At 37.1% G+C, this 16,099-nt stretch overlaps 1 protein-coding gene across 1 annotated transcript in view; it reads right to left on the bottom strand.

Annotated features, from left to right (window-relative positions):
* Positions 1-4,784: 4,784 nt before the first annotated feature.
* LOC133646246 (phospholipase B1, membrane-associated-like) overlaps positions 4,785-16,099 on the bottom strand; it is a 64,470-nt gene continuing 53,155 nt past the window's right edge. Inside the window, exons 41-44 of the mRNA XM_062041413.1 lie at positions 10,749-10,853; positions 10,571-10,666; positions 5,559-5,633; positions 4,785-5,477 (exon numbers count right to left, since the gene is read on the bottom strand). Coding sequence (XP_061897397.1) covers positions 5,214-5,477; positions 5,559-5,633; positions 10,571-10,666; positions 10,749-10,853 — 540 coding nt within the window. The 3' untranslated portion in view covers positions 4,785-5,213. The remainder of the gene's footprint in view (positions 5,478-5,558; positions 5,634-10,570; positions 10,667-10,748; positions 10,854-16,099) is intronic.

The raw sequence follows: 16,099 nt of genomic DNA, 5'->3' as shown, positions 1-16,099 counted from the left end.
CACAAGCCAAACGCGAAATACCAAAGTAGGTATTAGACGGTTATTAGGCGGTTTACGAAGCGTTTTTTAACGGCGACACGTAGGCGTTCACCCCGCCGACTGTTTATAAACACCAGCGGCTCCGAGCTAGCTGGCAAGGAAACGCCGCTAGGCTAACGTTAGCGAGAGCCCACTAGTTTTTTTGCGACGTAATTGCGGTGAGCGGACGGGAGAACCGGAGAATAACGAGTCCGAGTGAAGGCCAACACAACCGCTGTGACGTTCGAGAGCTTTCCCTTAAATCCTCCTCACCTTCCAAGAGCCGAGAGATGAGGCTGTCCACGTTCAATTCACCCTCCGCCATCTTCGCTTTGATGGAGTACAAGTGTTGGCCGCTTGCATTTCTCCTCATGCACGCTGGGAGTCGCTGTTGTAAACCCGGTTACCAACAACTGGATTTATTTTATCATTAAAATATTCTTCAAATATCTTGTCATTTCCAATTCAGTAATCCTAAAGTGTCATTTGAATACTATTGTTTTAATTAATATCTCATTTAATTAGCTGTTTTTAATTTGTGTTTTGTCATAGTTCAACAAATTAGACTTAGACTTAGACTTCCTTTTTATTGTCATTCAAATTTGAACTTTACAGCACAGATAAGAACGAAATTTCGTTACATAAGTTCATGGTAGTGCAGGATAAAAAAGCAATAAGGTGCATATATAAATAAATAATATATAAATGTATATATATAAAATAAATAAATATATATAAATAAATACATAGATTACTGTACAGATAAATATGTGCACTTTTCCCCATGCGTCCACGTTTATGGATGGATGTTGTATTGTCTTTTTTATTCCAGCGAGTTAATCCATTTTGGGGGGAGTTGAGGGGATACTTTAATTATGATGCGTTCAAGAATCTCACGGCCTGAGGGAAAAAGCTGTTACAGAACCTGGAGGTTCTGCTTCGGAGGCTGCGGAACCTCTTTCTAGAGTCCAGCAGTGAAAACAGTCCTTGGTGGGGGTGGGAGGAGTCTTTGCAGATTTTCTGAGCCCTGGTCAGGCAGCGGCTTTTTGCGATCTCCTGGATAGGAGGAAGAGGAGTCCTGATGATCTTTTCCGCCGTCCTCACCACTCTCTGGAGAGACATCTGATGTCAAATGATGTCATAGTTCATTTAATTAGCTGCTTCTAATTTGTGTATTGTCATAGTTCAACAAATGATGTCATGCATATGTTCCTTTTTGACTGTACTTGAATGTATAATGGACTGTATTTATATTATTCACATGTGAATAATGCTGTATAATGCACAGTACACACCTCTGTACATAGGGGAGACAGAGGTGGACAGGGTGAAAACCTTTAAATTCCTCGGGACCCACATCAGCGAGGACCTCACCTGGGATCACAACACCCAACAAACAGTAAAGAAAGCCCAGCAGCGACTGTACTTCCTAAGAAGGCTGAGAAAATTTGGCATGCCACACAAAATTCTCAGCAACTTCTATAGAAGTACGGTTGAGAGTGTCCTTACCAGCTCAATCACGGTCTGGTATGGAAACTGCGCTGCTAAGGACAGGAAGGCACTCCAGCGAGTGATTAAAACTGCTCAGTACATAACCCCCACCCCTTTTTTACTTTTATCTTTTGAACAAAAGACAGCTACCATGACCACCCCAGAACTGTGAACCATCACTGTAGACACTTTTCACCTTTGATCACTAAAGACACTTTAAACTGCTGCTGTGACCCAATGTCACCTCCATATTTATACTGTTGACTGTGAACCAGAATGTGCAATAATGTTATGTTACTCACTGTGCCTTGTATATAACATTTTTTATTTTTATTTTAGCTAAGTACGGTGTGACTTGTTGAAGGGTGGACTAGCAAAGTAAGATTTTCATTGTACGGCAAACTGTTTAACTGTGCATATGACAATAAACAATCTTGAATCTTGAATGTGAATAATACTGTATAATAGACTGTATTTATATTATTCCCATGTGAATAATGCTGTATAATAGACTATATTTATATTATCCACATGTAAAAAATACCTAAGTGTTTGAAGTATCAATGATTGCCACACACACTAGGTGTGGTGAAATTTGTCCTCTGCATTTGACCCACCCCCTGGGAGGTGAGGGGAGCTGTGGTGGTCATGCCTGGGAATCATTTTTGGTGATTTAACCCCCAATTCCAACCCTTGATGCTGAGTGCCAAGCAGGGAGGTAATGGGTCCCATGACTCGGCCGGGGTTTGAACTCACAACCTACCGATCTCAGGGCGGACACTCTAACCACTAGGCCACTGAGTAGTATTGTTTATTGAGAGCGAACTGTGGTGCTGAATTCAATCAATAAATTACTTTCTATTCTATTCTATAGTTCAAAGAAACTTGCCTTGTCATAGTTCAAAGAAACTTATCAAGAAAACTGGGATAGGCTCCAGCACCCCCTCGACCCTGAAAGGGACAATCGGTAGAAAATGGATGGATGGATCAAATATCTATATATATATCACATGGACAAAGATAAGACCTTCTGAAGGAAAGTTATGTGGTTAGATGAAACAAAAAATGAGCTGGCCAACCACAATATCCAGCAATATGTTTGGAGGAGAAAAGGTGAGGCCTTTAATCCCAGGAACACCATCCCTACCGTCAAGCATGGTGGTGGTAGTATTATGCTCTGGGCCTGTTTTGCTGCCAATGGAACTCGTGATTTACAGAGAGTAAATGGGACAATGAAAAAGGAGAATTTGATTTATATTCATTTATTGGTCCCTGTTGGGGATATTAATTTTCACTTACCTCCAAATTCTTGAGGACAACCTAAAATCATCAGCCCGGAGGTTGGTTCTTTGGCGCGGTTGGGTGTTCCAACAGGACAATGACCCCAAACACATGTCAAAAGTGGTAAAGGAATGGCTAAATCAGGCTAGAATGAAGGTTTTAGAATGGCCTTCCCAAAGTCCTGACTTAAACGTTTGAACAATGCTGAAGAAACAAGTCCATATCAGAAAACCAACACTTTTAGCTGAACTGCACCAATTTGTCAAGAGGAGTGGTCAAAAAAACAACCAGAAGCTTGTGAATGTCTACTAAAAGCGCCTTATTGCAGTGAAACTTGCCAAGGGACATGTAACCAAATAATAACATTGCTGTATGTATACTTTTGACCCAGCAGATTTGGTCACATTTTCAGTAGACCCATAATAAATTCATAAAAGAAGCAAACTTCATGAATGTTTTTTGTGACCAACAAGTATGTGCTCCAATCACTCTATCACAAAAAAAGAAGAGTTGTAAAAATTATTGGAAACTCAAGACAGCCATGACATTATGTTCTTTACAAGTGTATGTACATTTTTTACCACGACTGTATATATATATATATATATATATATATACTGTATATACTACATGTGTGTTTGTGTGTGTGTGTGGGTGTGGGTGTGTGTAGAGTGCAGCTGTCCCGCAATAATGTTATTATACAATTGACCAATCCAAAGTGTAGTTCTGTTAGATATCAATCCTATATGTTGAAACACTAGGATTTGTGCCTTCTAGGATAGGGTAGGATATGAAATAATGTGTTCATACCCCATCCATACATCCATTTTTTACCGCTTGTCCCGTTCGGGGTCGCGGGGGGTGCTGGAGCCTATCTCAGCTGCATTCGGGCGGAAGGCGGGGTACACCCTGGACAAGTCGCTACCTCATCACAGGGCCAACACAGATAGGTGCGCCTTATATATGAAAAAAGATCGAAAATAGACCATTCATCGGCACTGTGCCTTATAATCCGGTGCACCCTATGGTCCGGAAAATACGGTAATTCAAATAAATGCATAACTTACTATGAGGCTGTATAGCAGGGGTGTCCAAACTGATTCCACTGAGGGCCGCACAAGGAAAAATTAAAGCATGTGGGGGCCATTTTGATATTTTTCATTTTCAAACCATAACAAAATATATGCATTTTTTAAATTTAATTTACCTTTAGGGGTCCCGGGGACCATAAAGGGTCTCAGTCATTAAAATGTTAAAAATAAGTCAGATTATTATTTTTTTTAAATTATTTAACGCTTACAGTAAATCTCTATATCAACTTCAAGTTGATATAAAGTAATACAAATTATTATTATTATGTTTTATGGCTTTTCTGTCAAAAACAACTTAGTTTTTTTATAGTAAAACTGAAATATGCAGTATTTAGTAATTAGAGCCCTAAAAGATCAATAATGCAGGACACCATTGATTTTAATTATTTCATATTTTTGAGTAATCACAGTGAAAAGATAAATAAAAAATTACTAAATATATTTGGGATCCAAAAGGTGCAACACTCATAAAGTGATACATTTTTATTAGGTTTTTCTTTTACTTTCAACACTTAAGTTACGAGATCAACTTCAGATGTATCTGTCGATTTTAAGCTGGAGCTATTATTTTGTTTGTTTTATGCGCTTTTGTCAAAGAAAACTTTGATGTTTTTATATGGCTACTACACAATATATACAATATTTATTACCACATAAAACATTTTAAAGTGAAATATTTGAAGTAATGGGAGCCCTGAAAATAATTCATTGTAACATGGATTTTGTGTCATTATATATTTTTTTTGAGCAATGGCAAAAAAAGAAAAATGAAGAAAGACAAAGAAAAAAAACCAGCCTGCATGGCAGCTTTTGTGTCAACATTGCAACTTTTTCTCATTAGATTTCACCTCATTCCACTTTTTTTAATGTTCTTTTTTATTTTTACAATAGTATTTCCAGAATGTGTGGCGGGCCGGTAAACAATTAGCTGCGAGCCGCAAATGGCCCCCGGGCCTGTTACATAGGTTCGAATTGGACCCAAAAAACAAATAAAATTCATATTTTATTCGGAAGACTGGCACTTAATTTGATTTGTCTTGATTGGGTTGTCAATTTAGTTGTTAGACCAGCTACAACACTTAAATAATTCTAATAAAATAATATTTTTGTTTGTACATTTGAATAGAAAAATATGACAGTGAAATTGGGTGATGCAGGATATTGTACAGTACTTGAATTTGACGACTCTGCATACCTGCACTATCTCCATGAGATCAAGTAAAAAGAGCCGCAGTAAATTCATGCGCCATTTTAAAGGGTGATCATTGTGATTGTAGTGTGGAGAGGTGACTTCCCATCGTGGTGGGGGGGGGGGGGGTTGTGTTCCATGTTTTAAAACAAGGCGCTCTTCATCTCCACTGTTGTCGCGTTCATCCTCATCTTGCTCCTCTTGGCCTTGCAAGTGAAGAGCAGCCAGGTGAGGCCCCAGCCCAGGAGGAGGCCGCAAACAGCCAACACTGCAGCCAGCCATAGCGGTGCACCCTCGGGGCAAGTTGGTGGCGCGGCTGCGGTGGGCGTGCTGTGAGTTGGTGGTGATGTGGTGCTGATGTCCACACTGGGCAAACTGTTGACCTTTGTGAAGATGTAAGGATGCTCCTGCAATACACGTTGCAGGTACATTAAGCACACCAGATAAACAAAAACAGTGTGGGAAACGGTGAGCTTGTGATTTCATACCTCTGTGGGACACTTGATTCTATTTCTGGCGTTTGTGAAAAGATTATACGTCTGCTTTTTCCCCACCGGCTCCAGCTGGAAAGAAAAACAACAACGCATATTTACGTTGCAGTGGAACCTCAAATCGAAAACATTTAGAAATCCACCCAAAATACACATTTAAAGTAATGTTTTGATTTTCCCTAGCTTACAGCAGTCTTGGTCCATTCATATGGGCAGCAGCGTTACTCAGTTGCAATGCACTTTTCTACCACTTGTGGCAGTAATGACAATACCAAACAAACAGAAGAAGTCTGGAGCTAAAGTCATAGAGATGTTTCTTTACGCTAAAAAAATAAAATGGTGAATTTGTTTTCTCATTTGCACTTTAGTGTAATCGGCAGTTTATTTAAGAAAGATACCGTAAATTACGGGCTATAAGACGCTACTTTTTTCCTACGTTTGAACCAAGCCGCTTATGAAACGGTGCAGCTAATTTAACACTTCTAAAGCAGGGGTGTCCAAAGTGCGGCCCGGGGGCCATTTGCGGCCCGCAGCTAATTGTTTACCGGCCCGCCACACATTCTGCAAAAATTGCAAAATTGATAATATTGCAAAAATTTAAAAAAACATTTAAAAAAAGTGGAATGAGGTGAAATCTAACAAGAAAAAGTTGCAATGTTGACACAAAGCTGCCATGCAGGCGGTTTTTTTTTTCTTTTGTCCTTGTTTATTTTTCTTTTTTTTGCCATTGCTAAAAAAAAAAAAAAGACTAAAAATCTATGTTATAATGAATTATTACTTTAAAAATATGTTTTATGTGGAAAAAATATTGCATATATTGTGTGGTTGCCATAAAAAAAACATCAACGTTTCATTTGACAAAAGAGCATAATACAAACAAAATAATAGTTGAAACGTAAAATCGTCAGATATATCTGAAGTTGATCTCGTAATTTAAGTGTTAAAAGTAAAAAAAAACCTAATAAAAATGTATCACTTCATGAGTGGGGGACCTTTTGGATCCCAAATATATTTAGTAGGATTTTATTTAACATTTCACTGTGATTACTCACAAATATTAAAGAATTAAAATCAATGGTGTCCTGCATTATTGATCTTTTAGGACTCTAATTACTAAATACTGCATATTTCAGTTTTACTATAAAAAACAAAGTTGTCTTTGACAGAAAAGGCATAAAACCTTTTTTTTTAAAATTTGTTTTACTTTATATCAACCTGCAGTTGATATAGAGATTTACTGTAAGCGTTAAATAAAAGATAATAATAATTTGACTTATTTTTTACATTTTAATGACTGAGACCCTTTATGGTCCCCGGGAGCCCTAAGGTTAAAAAAAAAAATCCATATATTTTGTTAAGATTTGAAAATGAAAAATATCAAAATGGCCCCACATGCTTTAATTTTTCCGTGTACGGCCCTCAGTGGAAAAAGTTTGGACACCCCTGCTCTAAAGGCTTAGTGGCCACATGCATGGCCAGCACCTTTTAGCTCTCATTTCCAAAATTGTGTACACTACTGAATTGGGGTCTTATGGCCGCTTATGTGGACACTTATACTGCCATCTGCTGGTGTCAGAAGAGTATAACATACAATGGAAATTGGGGGGAAAAAAGTGTAAAAATAAGAATTAGCATGTAACTAAACATGAAGTACATGTTTGTGTACTTATGGATTAAGTACATCATATAAAAAGATGATTCTTAGTTTTTATTCTAATTAGGGTCCAATAAGCCCAAATAGCAAAGAGAAATAAAAAAAGCATGTAAACAAACAGCTTGGGCCTTAAGAGGGTTTAAGGATTTTTCTTTGCCATAATGTTTTGTGTTCAATAGTTTTCATTAAACCCAAACAGAGGACTGAAATTGTGTGTTATTGTTTGTGCTACGTTGGACTGCAGGGTTGAAAATGTACTTCAATCAATCAAAGTTTGTTTATGTAGCTCTAAATCACGAGTGTCTCAAAGGGCTGCACAAGCCACAACGACATCCTCGGCTCAGATCCCACATCAGGGCAAGGAAAAACTCAATCCAATGGGATTATGAGAAACCTTGGAAACAATGAGAACCCCCCCGGGGGACCGGTGCAATGGACGTCGAGTGGATCTAGCATAATAGTGTTCCTATTCTAATGTTTAAAGTAAAACTGTACATAGCGTTGTCTGCTCGAAAGGATTCTTCATTCATCACTCCAAGCCCCGTGTGTAAGTTTTACAATATAACTAAACAATTAATACTATACATACTAAACCGTCCCATGTGTGATGTCTGTAGGAGTGTTTTCATGCATATTTGTGCATACTTTTGTAATGTAATGTAGCTAGTATCGGTAGCATGAGCTAATATGCTAACATGTCTGCGAGTGTTTGTGTTATTATTATTAACTTACAATGGCATTATTTTTGTATTGTTTTAGTTTTTAAAGTCACCAAAACGTGAGCGTGGAGTCTGTTTAGCTGATTGGAGAGCTAGCTTCCGCAGCTAGTGGGTCCATGACGATGACTTCTGTTTTGTTTGATCAGCTGTTTTACTGCCGTGTTACAGGCACCGTTCGGAAACATTTAAGGTATGTAAATAAACATTTACAAAATATTTTTGTGTAAAAAAACGTATTTCTTAACATATATATCTGCGGCTTATATGGAAACATTCTTTCTTTTAAAATTTAGGGGTGCGGTTTATATCCCGGTGCGCTCTAGAGTCCGGAAAATACGGTATATATTATTAATTATTAATATTTATTATTAATTTAGTTAGAATAGATTTATTTTAGCATTGCGTGATCATATTTCAATTTATTTTTCATCAATATTTATGAGTCTCTTCTTTTGTAGTATATTTGCTTAGTATTTATATTTGTAATCAGCCTGACCTAAACCTTAATAATAATCGTTGTGATTAACACATGTTTCATATCATTTGACAAGGTTTATCCTGTTAAACTGTAAGATATAATTATTGAATACGATTAAAATCAAGAGTAATTTACCTAATTCAGTGTTAATATTTGGGTGGGCACTCTGTAGTGGAAAAGTCAGGAAGGTTAAGAACCCCTGGTGCAGAAGTACCATAGATTGAAGGTGTGATGATAAACATAGAACAGGCGGGGTAGCATAGCGACAAAAAAGGAAAAAAAGCAGTTTACGCCCATCTGTCATGGCTGCTCAGTACAACATGGGGATAATATTCACTGATAAAATACGTTATTTTTTAATGTCCAGAGTCACCTCCCAGTCACATCAGTAAATGTTGACTACACGATATTTAACTTTTTAAATACGGTAAAGGTTTAACTACAAGAGTAAAAGACAATATATTATTGCAATATTTAATATACAACAATACAGCGATGATGTGATAGCGATACATTTTCATCACTAAATGTATGAAATTGAAAAATGAGAAAATGGATGGGTCTTCACAAAGGGTCGTCTCGCATAGCAAGAAAAAAAAGTTATTGAATTAATTAGACAAACAAGCGTGTCTTCTTAGTCATCTGCGTTTCCTGTTAATGATAGCCTAAAGTAAGTAAACACATTTTACAATGCGCGGCTTAACTTCTTTTTACATCTGTGTGACAGTTTAAAAAATGCATGGATTTTATCAGGCGTTCGTCATTTGTTTTAATATCATTTCTAAAAACTAACATATTGCCGTGGCTAACTTATTTTTACACTTGTGACTTTTAAAAAAGACATGAATTTTAACACAAGTTCATCATTGTATTTATTATCATTTCTAAAAACTAAAATATTCTAGTGGTTAACTTCTATTTACACTTGTATGACAGTTACATGTAGGGATGGATAGTGTTCCCATTTGAACCGACAAGGTACCAATTCAAGGTACATAGGAATTGATACCGGAACTCAACTACCGGTACTTTTGTGTGTTTTAATGAATATTTTCTTTGGTTCCGGAGGACACGACGTCCACAGTTTCCAAGAACAATTTGAAATGTGGACTCGTCAGACCACAGAACACTTTTCCACTTTGCATCAGTCCATCTTAGATGAGCTCGGGCCCAGCGAAGCCAGCAGCGTTTCTGGGTGTTGTTGATAAATGGCTTTCGCTTTGCATAGTAGAGTTTTAACTTGCACTTACAGATGTAGCAACAAACGACAGTTACTGAAAGTGGTTTTCTGATGTGTTCCTGAGCCCATGTGGTAATAGCCAGATTTTTTGAAACATGTCTCAGGCATCAAATTCCAATTGAGCTAAAATTTGCAAAAAATAACAAACTTTTCCAGTTCGAACATTAAGTATCTTGTCTTTGCAGTCTAACATATTATAGTGGTTAACTTATTTTTACACTTGTATGACAGTTACAATTAGGGGTGGTTACTGTTCACATTTGAACCGATACGGTACCAAGTCAAGGTACCTGAGAATTGATACCGGGTAATCAATGGTACCAATTTTTGGTACTTTTGTGTGTTTTAATGAATATTGTTTTTGATAATAAAATCTCATATTTTAGTGCAACATTTAAAATAAGCTAATTATGAAAGCTAGTTTTGTTAGCGCTTTTCTGAGTCTCCTTTTCAAGTATGACATTAAGTTGCAATCCCAGTTGCAAGTCCGAGAAGTTAGGTGGCAGTAGTGTATAGTTTATGGTGTTTTGGCGAGTCAGTTCAGTCCTGGCTGAATCTAGTCTTTTGTTGCGCCCTAAAAAGTGTTAGTACTGTAAGTATTGTCCTTTTTTTCACCAGCTGTTTGACTGTAACGTGCATCTCAGTTGTAGTTTTCTCAAAAATAATTTGGAGGTGTTGAAATCGCCATGTAAAATCGCTAATGCTAATAAGTAGCATGTCGGTACATGCCTGTACTGTTTTACATAGGCAAGAGCTTGACCCTAGAACTGATGAATTCCCTGTATGTTTTTCTTATGTGAAATTTGGAACCAGATCAGACTGCATTCAACCCCTAAGAGGTTAGTTCCACGTTTTGAGGTGAGGCTGCAGGACGACCGCGTCCTTCCCGAGCGCTCCGACTCGTCCATCCTCGCTCACCATATTATTCCACATGGCCACAGCCATGTCGGCGTGCCCCCTCTCGCTGAAGTGGAAACAGTCCACAGAGAAGTAGGTGACGTCAGGTCTGCCATCCTGGAGATGAGAGCACACGCTATTGTGTGAATGGTTAGCTTCACTGCTAAATAGCAGTGTGTGTGTGTGTGTGTTCGCTTACAGCGTTCAAAGGAATGATAGAGTTTTTAAAAAAGGGCTGCACCACCACGGCAAAGTCCTCCCTGTTGTCATAGCGACTGCTTGAGGCCAAATTCTCCGTCTCCATCTGGAAGAGACCACAAATTAACCAGAATTGTGGACTGACTCTTCATGTTGTTTTTATGACTAAAAAGTGCCTGCCTATGTCACTTGTGTCCACAAAAAAATGATTTGAGAGCTATAAGGGCTATTTCTTTACAAAAAAAAAGAAAAAGTTTTTGTTAATGTTGTAGGATTGTTAACTTCTTCATTATCGCTCAGCAGCGTGAAACATAACTTCTCCCTTGTCACACAGCATTTCAAATGTGAACAGTTAATTCCTGTTCAATGCAAAGTAAGCTTCAAAATGTAAGCATAGCATATTTGTATTTTCAAATTGTTTTAATGTTAGCGACCGGAAGAAATACCTTTTTACAGCAGCTAATTTAATAATAACTAGATGAGGCAATTCCTGAAGGAACCGTGTGTGAATGCGCCAATGCTAAAGTTGAACTGAAATCCTGGAATTTTTTTTAGAATTGTTGAAATAAAGTACACAATTCCTTAACAAGCTGAATATTTTGAAGTTGGAACAGTTTGAATCAGATGAAAAATGTGGTAAAATTGGGGAATTTTGAAGAACGTCCCATTGATTTCAATGGGAATTTCAGGATAAGCGGGAATTTTTATTAAAATGGTAAAAAAAACTTGAATGGTCTAAAATGACTTGAAATGGTTGGTGTTGAAATTTTTCAAATAGGTCGAGAAATGTTGAAGTAGTAACATGGTAAATGGGTTAAATGGTAAATGGGTTATACTTGTATAGCGCTTTTCTACCTTTTTAAGGAACTCAAAGCGCTTTGACACTATTTCTACATTCACCCATTCACACACACATTCACACACTGATGGCGGGAGCTGCCATGCAAGGCCCTAACCACGACCCATCAGGAGCAAGGGTGAAGTGTCTTGCTCAAGGACACAACGGACGTGACGAGGTTGGTAGAAGGTGGGGATCGAACCAGGAACCCTCAGGTTGCTGGCACGGCCACGCCGTCCCATATTTTGAAATCGGAACAGTTTGAATCAGATTAAAAATGTGGGAATTGTGGAACTTTGTCCAATTGATTTAAATGGGAATTTCCCCAAAATTTGGGAATTTCAGGAAAAGCGGGAATTTTTTTTTAAATGGTAAAAAACTTGAATGGTCTAAAATGAGTTGAAATGGTTGGTGTTGAAATTTTTAAAATCGGTCGAGAAATGTTGAAGTAGTAACATGTTGAATTAAGAAATGCCATCTATTTTCTGGATGGATGGCATTTCTCAATTCAACATGTTACTACTTCAACATTTCTCGACCGATTTGAAAAATTCCAACACCAACCATTTCAACTCACTTTAAAATGGTATTACGGAATTCCTGGAATTTAGGGAAAACCAGGAATTTTTCCAGTTAAAAAAGCAACTTTGTTTTTTCTCCTAATTAAGAGGAATGTTTTGACGGTGGAACGGTTGAAGTGGGTTGAAAAATGTGGAAGGAGTAGTCGCCAGAAAAAAGGGTGGAAATAGGGCTTTGGAAAACCAGGAATTCTGGAAAATCCTAGAATTCTTTTGAACTTGGAAAAAGAGTAGTTTGAATTTCCAGGATGGTGGAATGTGTTGAAGGGGGAATTTTTATTAAAATGGTAAAAAACTTGAATGGTCTAAAATGAGTTGAAATGGTTGTTGTTGAAATTTCTTCAAATCGGTCGAGAAATGTTGAAGTAGTAACATGTTGAATGGACAAATGGTATTACGGAATTCCTGGAATTTCGGGAAAACAGGGTATTTTTCCAGTTAAAAAAAACAACTTCGTTTTTTTGTCCTAATTAAGAAGAATGATTTGACGGTGGAACGGTTGAAGTGGGTTGAAAAATGTGGGAGGAGTAGTCGCCAGAAAAAAGGGTGGAAATAGGGCTTTGGAAAACCAGGAATTCTGGAAAATCCTAGAATTCTTTTGAACTTGGAAAAAGGGTACTTTGAATTTCCAGGATGGTGGAATGTGTTGAAGGGGGAATTTTTATTAAAATGGTAAAAAACTTAAATGGTCTAAAATTAGTTGAAATGGTTGGTGTTGAAATTTCTTCAAATCGGTCGAGAAATGTTGAAGTAGTAGCATGTTGAATTGAGAAATGGTATTATGGAATTCCTGGAATTTCAGGAAAACCGGGAATTTTTCCAGTTAAAAAAAAAACGTCGTTTTTTTGTTGTTGTCCTAATTAAGAGGAATGTTTTGATGGTGGAACGGTTGAAGTGGGTTGAAAAATGTGGAAGGAGTACTCGCCAGAAAAAAGGGTGGAAATAGGGCTTTGGAAAACCAGGAATTCTGGAAAATCCTAGAATTCATTTGAACTTGGAAAAAGAGTAGTTTGAATTTCCAGGATGGTGGAATGTGTTGAAGGGGGAATTTTTATTAAAATGGTAAAACATTTGAATGGTCTAAAATGAGTTGAAATGGTTGGTGCTGAAATTTTTCAAATCGGTCGAGAAAAGTTGAAGTAGTAACAGTAACATGTTGAATGGAGAAATGGTATTACGGAATTCCTGGAATTTTGGGAAAACGGGGAATTTTTTCAGTTAAAAAAAATACTTAGTTTTTTGTCCTAATTAAGAGGAATGTTTTGACGGTGGAACGGTTGAAGTGGGTTGAAAAATGTGGAAGGAGTAGTCGCCAGAAAAAAGGGTGGAAATAGGGCTTTAGAAAACCAGGAATTCTGGAAAATCCTAGAATTCTTTTGAACTTGGAAAAAGAGTAGTTTGAATTTCCAGGATGGTGGAATGTGTTGAAGGGGGAATTTTTATTAAAATGGTAAAAAACTTGAATGGTCTAAAATTAGTTGAAATGGTTGGTGTTGAAATTTCTTCAAATCGGTCGAGAAATGTTGAAGTAGTAACATGTTGAATGGACAAATGGTATTACAGAATTCCTGGAATTTCGGGAAAACAGGGTATTTTTCCAGTTAAAAAAAACAACTTCGTTTTTTTGTCCTAATTAAGAGGAATGATTTGACGGTGGAACGGTTGAAGTGGGTTGAAAAATGTGGGAGGAGTAGTCGCCAGAAAAAAGGGTGGAAATAGGGCTTTGGAAAACCAGGAATTCTGGAAAATCCTAGAATGTTTTTGAACTTGAAAAAAGGGTACTTTGAATTTCCAGGATGGTGGAATGTGTTGAAGGGGGAATTTTTATTAAAATGGTAAAAAACTTAAATGGTCTAAAATGAGTTGAAATGGTTGGTGTTGAAATTTCTTCAAATCGGTCGAGAAATGTTGAAGTAGTAGCATGTTGAATTGAGAAATGGTATTATGGAATTCCTGGAATTTCAGGAAAACCGGGAATTTTTCCAGTTAAAAAAAAAACGTGTTTTTTTTTTTTGTCCTAATTAAGAGGAATGTTTTGATGGTGGAACGGTTGAAGTGGGTTGAAAAATGTGGAAGGAGTACTCACCAGAAAAAAGGGTGGAAATAGGGCTTTGGAAAACCAGGAATTCTGGAAAATCCTAGAATTCATTTGAACTTGGAAAATGAGTAGTTTGAATTTCCAGGATGGTGGAATGTGTTGAAGGGGGGATTTTTATTAAAATGGTAAAACATTTGAATGGTCTAAAATGAGTTGAAATGGTTGGTGCTGAAATTTTTCAAATCGGTCGAGAAAAGTTGAAGTAGTAACAGTAACATGTTGAATGGAGAAATGGTATTACGGAATTCCTGGAATTTTGGGAAAACGGGGAATTTTTCCAGTTAAAAAAAATACGTAGTTTTTTGTCCTAATTAAGATGAATGTTTTGACGGTGGAACGGTTGAAGTGGGTTGAAAAATGTGGAAGGAGTAGTCGCCAGAAAAAAGGGTGAAAATAGGGCTTTGAAAAACCAGGAATTCTGGAAAATCCTAGAATTCTTCTGAACTTGGAAAAAGACTAGTTTGAATTTCCAGGATGGTGGAATGTGTTGAAGGGGGAATTTTTATTTAAATGGTAAAACATTTGAATGGTCTAAAATGAGTTGAAATGGTTGGTGCTGAAATTTTTCAAATCGGTCGAGAAATGTTGAAGTAGTATCATGTTGAATGGAGAAATGGTATTATGGAATTCCTGGAATTTCAGGAAAACCGGGAATTTTTCCAGTTAAAAAAAAAAAACGTCGTTTTTTTGTTGTCCTAATTAAGAGGAATGTTTTGATGGTGGAACGGTTGAAGTGGGTTGAAAAATGTGGAAGGAGTAGTCGCCAGAAAAAAGGGTGGAAATAGGGCTTTGGAAAACCAGGAATTCTGGAAAATCCTAGAATTCTTTTGAACTTGGAAAAAGAGTAGTTTGAATTTCCAGGATGGTGGAATGTGTTGAAGGGGGAATTTTTATTAAAATGGTAAAACATTTGAATGGTCTAAAATGAGTTGAAATGGTTGGTGCTGAAATTTTTCAAATCGGTCGAGAAAAGTTGAAGTAGTAACAGTAACATGTTGAATGGAGAAATGGTATTACGGAATTCCTGGAATTTTGGGAAAACGGGGAATTTTTCCAGTTAAAAAAAATACTTAGTTTTTTGTCCTAATTAAGAGGAATGTTTTGACGGTGGAACGGTTGAAGTGGGTTGAAAAATGTGGAAGGAGTAGTCGCCAGAAAAAAGGGTGGAAATAGGGCTTTGGAAAACCAGGAATTCTGGAAAATCCTAGAATTCTTGTGAACTTGGAAAAAGAGTAGTTTGAATTTCCAGGATGGTGGAATGTGTTGAAGGGGGAATTTTTATTAAAATGGTAAAAAAACTTAAATGGTCTAAAATGAGTTGAAATGGTTGGTGTTGAAATTTCTTCAAATCGGTCGAGAAATGTTGAAGTAGTAACATGTTGAATGGAGAAATGGTATTATGGAATTCCTGGAATTTCAGGAAAACTGGGAATTTTTCCAGTTAAAAAAAAACCATCGGTTTTGTTTTGTCCTAATTAAGAGGAATGTTTTGATGGTGGAACGGTTGAAGAGGGTTGAAAAATGTAGAAGGAGTAGTCGCCAGAAAAAAGGGTGCAAATAGGGCTTTGGAAAACCAGGAATTCTGGAAAATCCTAGAATTCTTGTGAACTTGGAAAAAGAGTAGTTTGAATTTCCAGGATGGTGGAATGTGTTGAAGGGGGAATTTTTATTAAAATGGTAAAAAATTTGAATGGTCTAAAATGAGTTGAAATGGTTGGTGCTGAAATTTTTCAAATCGGTCGAGAAATGTTGAAGTAGTAGCATGTTGAATTGAGAAATGGTATTACGGAATTCCTGGAATTTCGGGAAAACCGGGAATTTTTCCAGTTCAAAAAACA

The sequence above is a fragment of the Entelurus aequoreus genome, linkage group LG03 (assembly GCF_033978785.1).
Source record: "Entelurus aequoreus isolate RoL-2023_Sb linkage group LG03, RoL_Eaeq_v1.1, whole genome shotgun sequence".
In the NCBI taxonomy this organism is placed as follows: domain Eukaryota; kingdom Metazoa; phylum Chordata; class Actinopteri; order Syngnathiformes; family Syngnathidae; genus Entelurus; species Entelurus aequoreus.
This window is presented reverse-complemented; position numbering and strand designations above follow the sequence as displayed.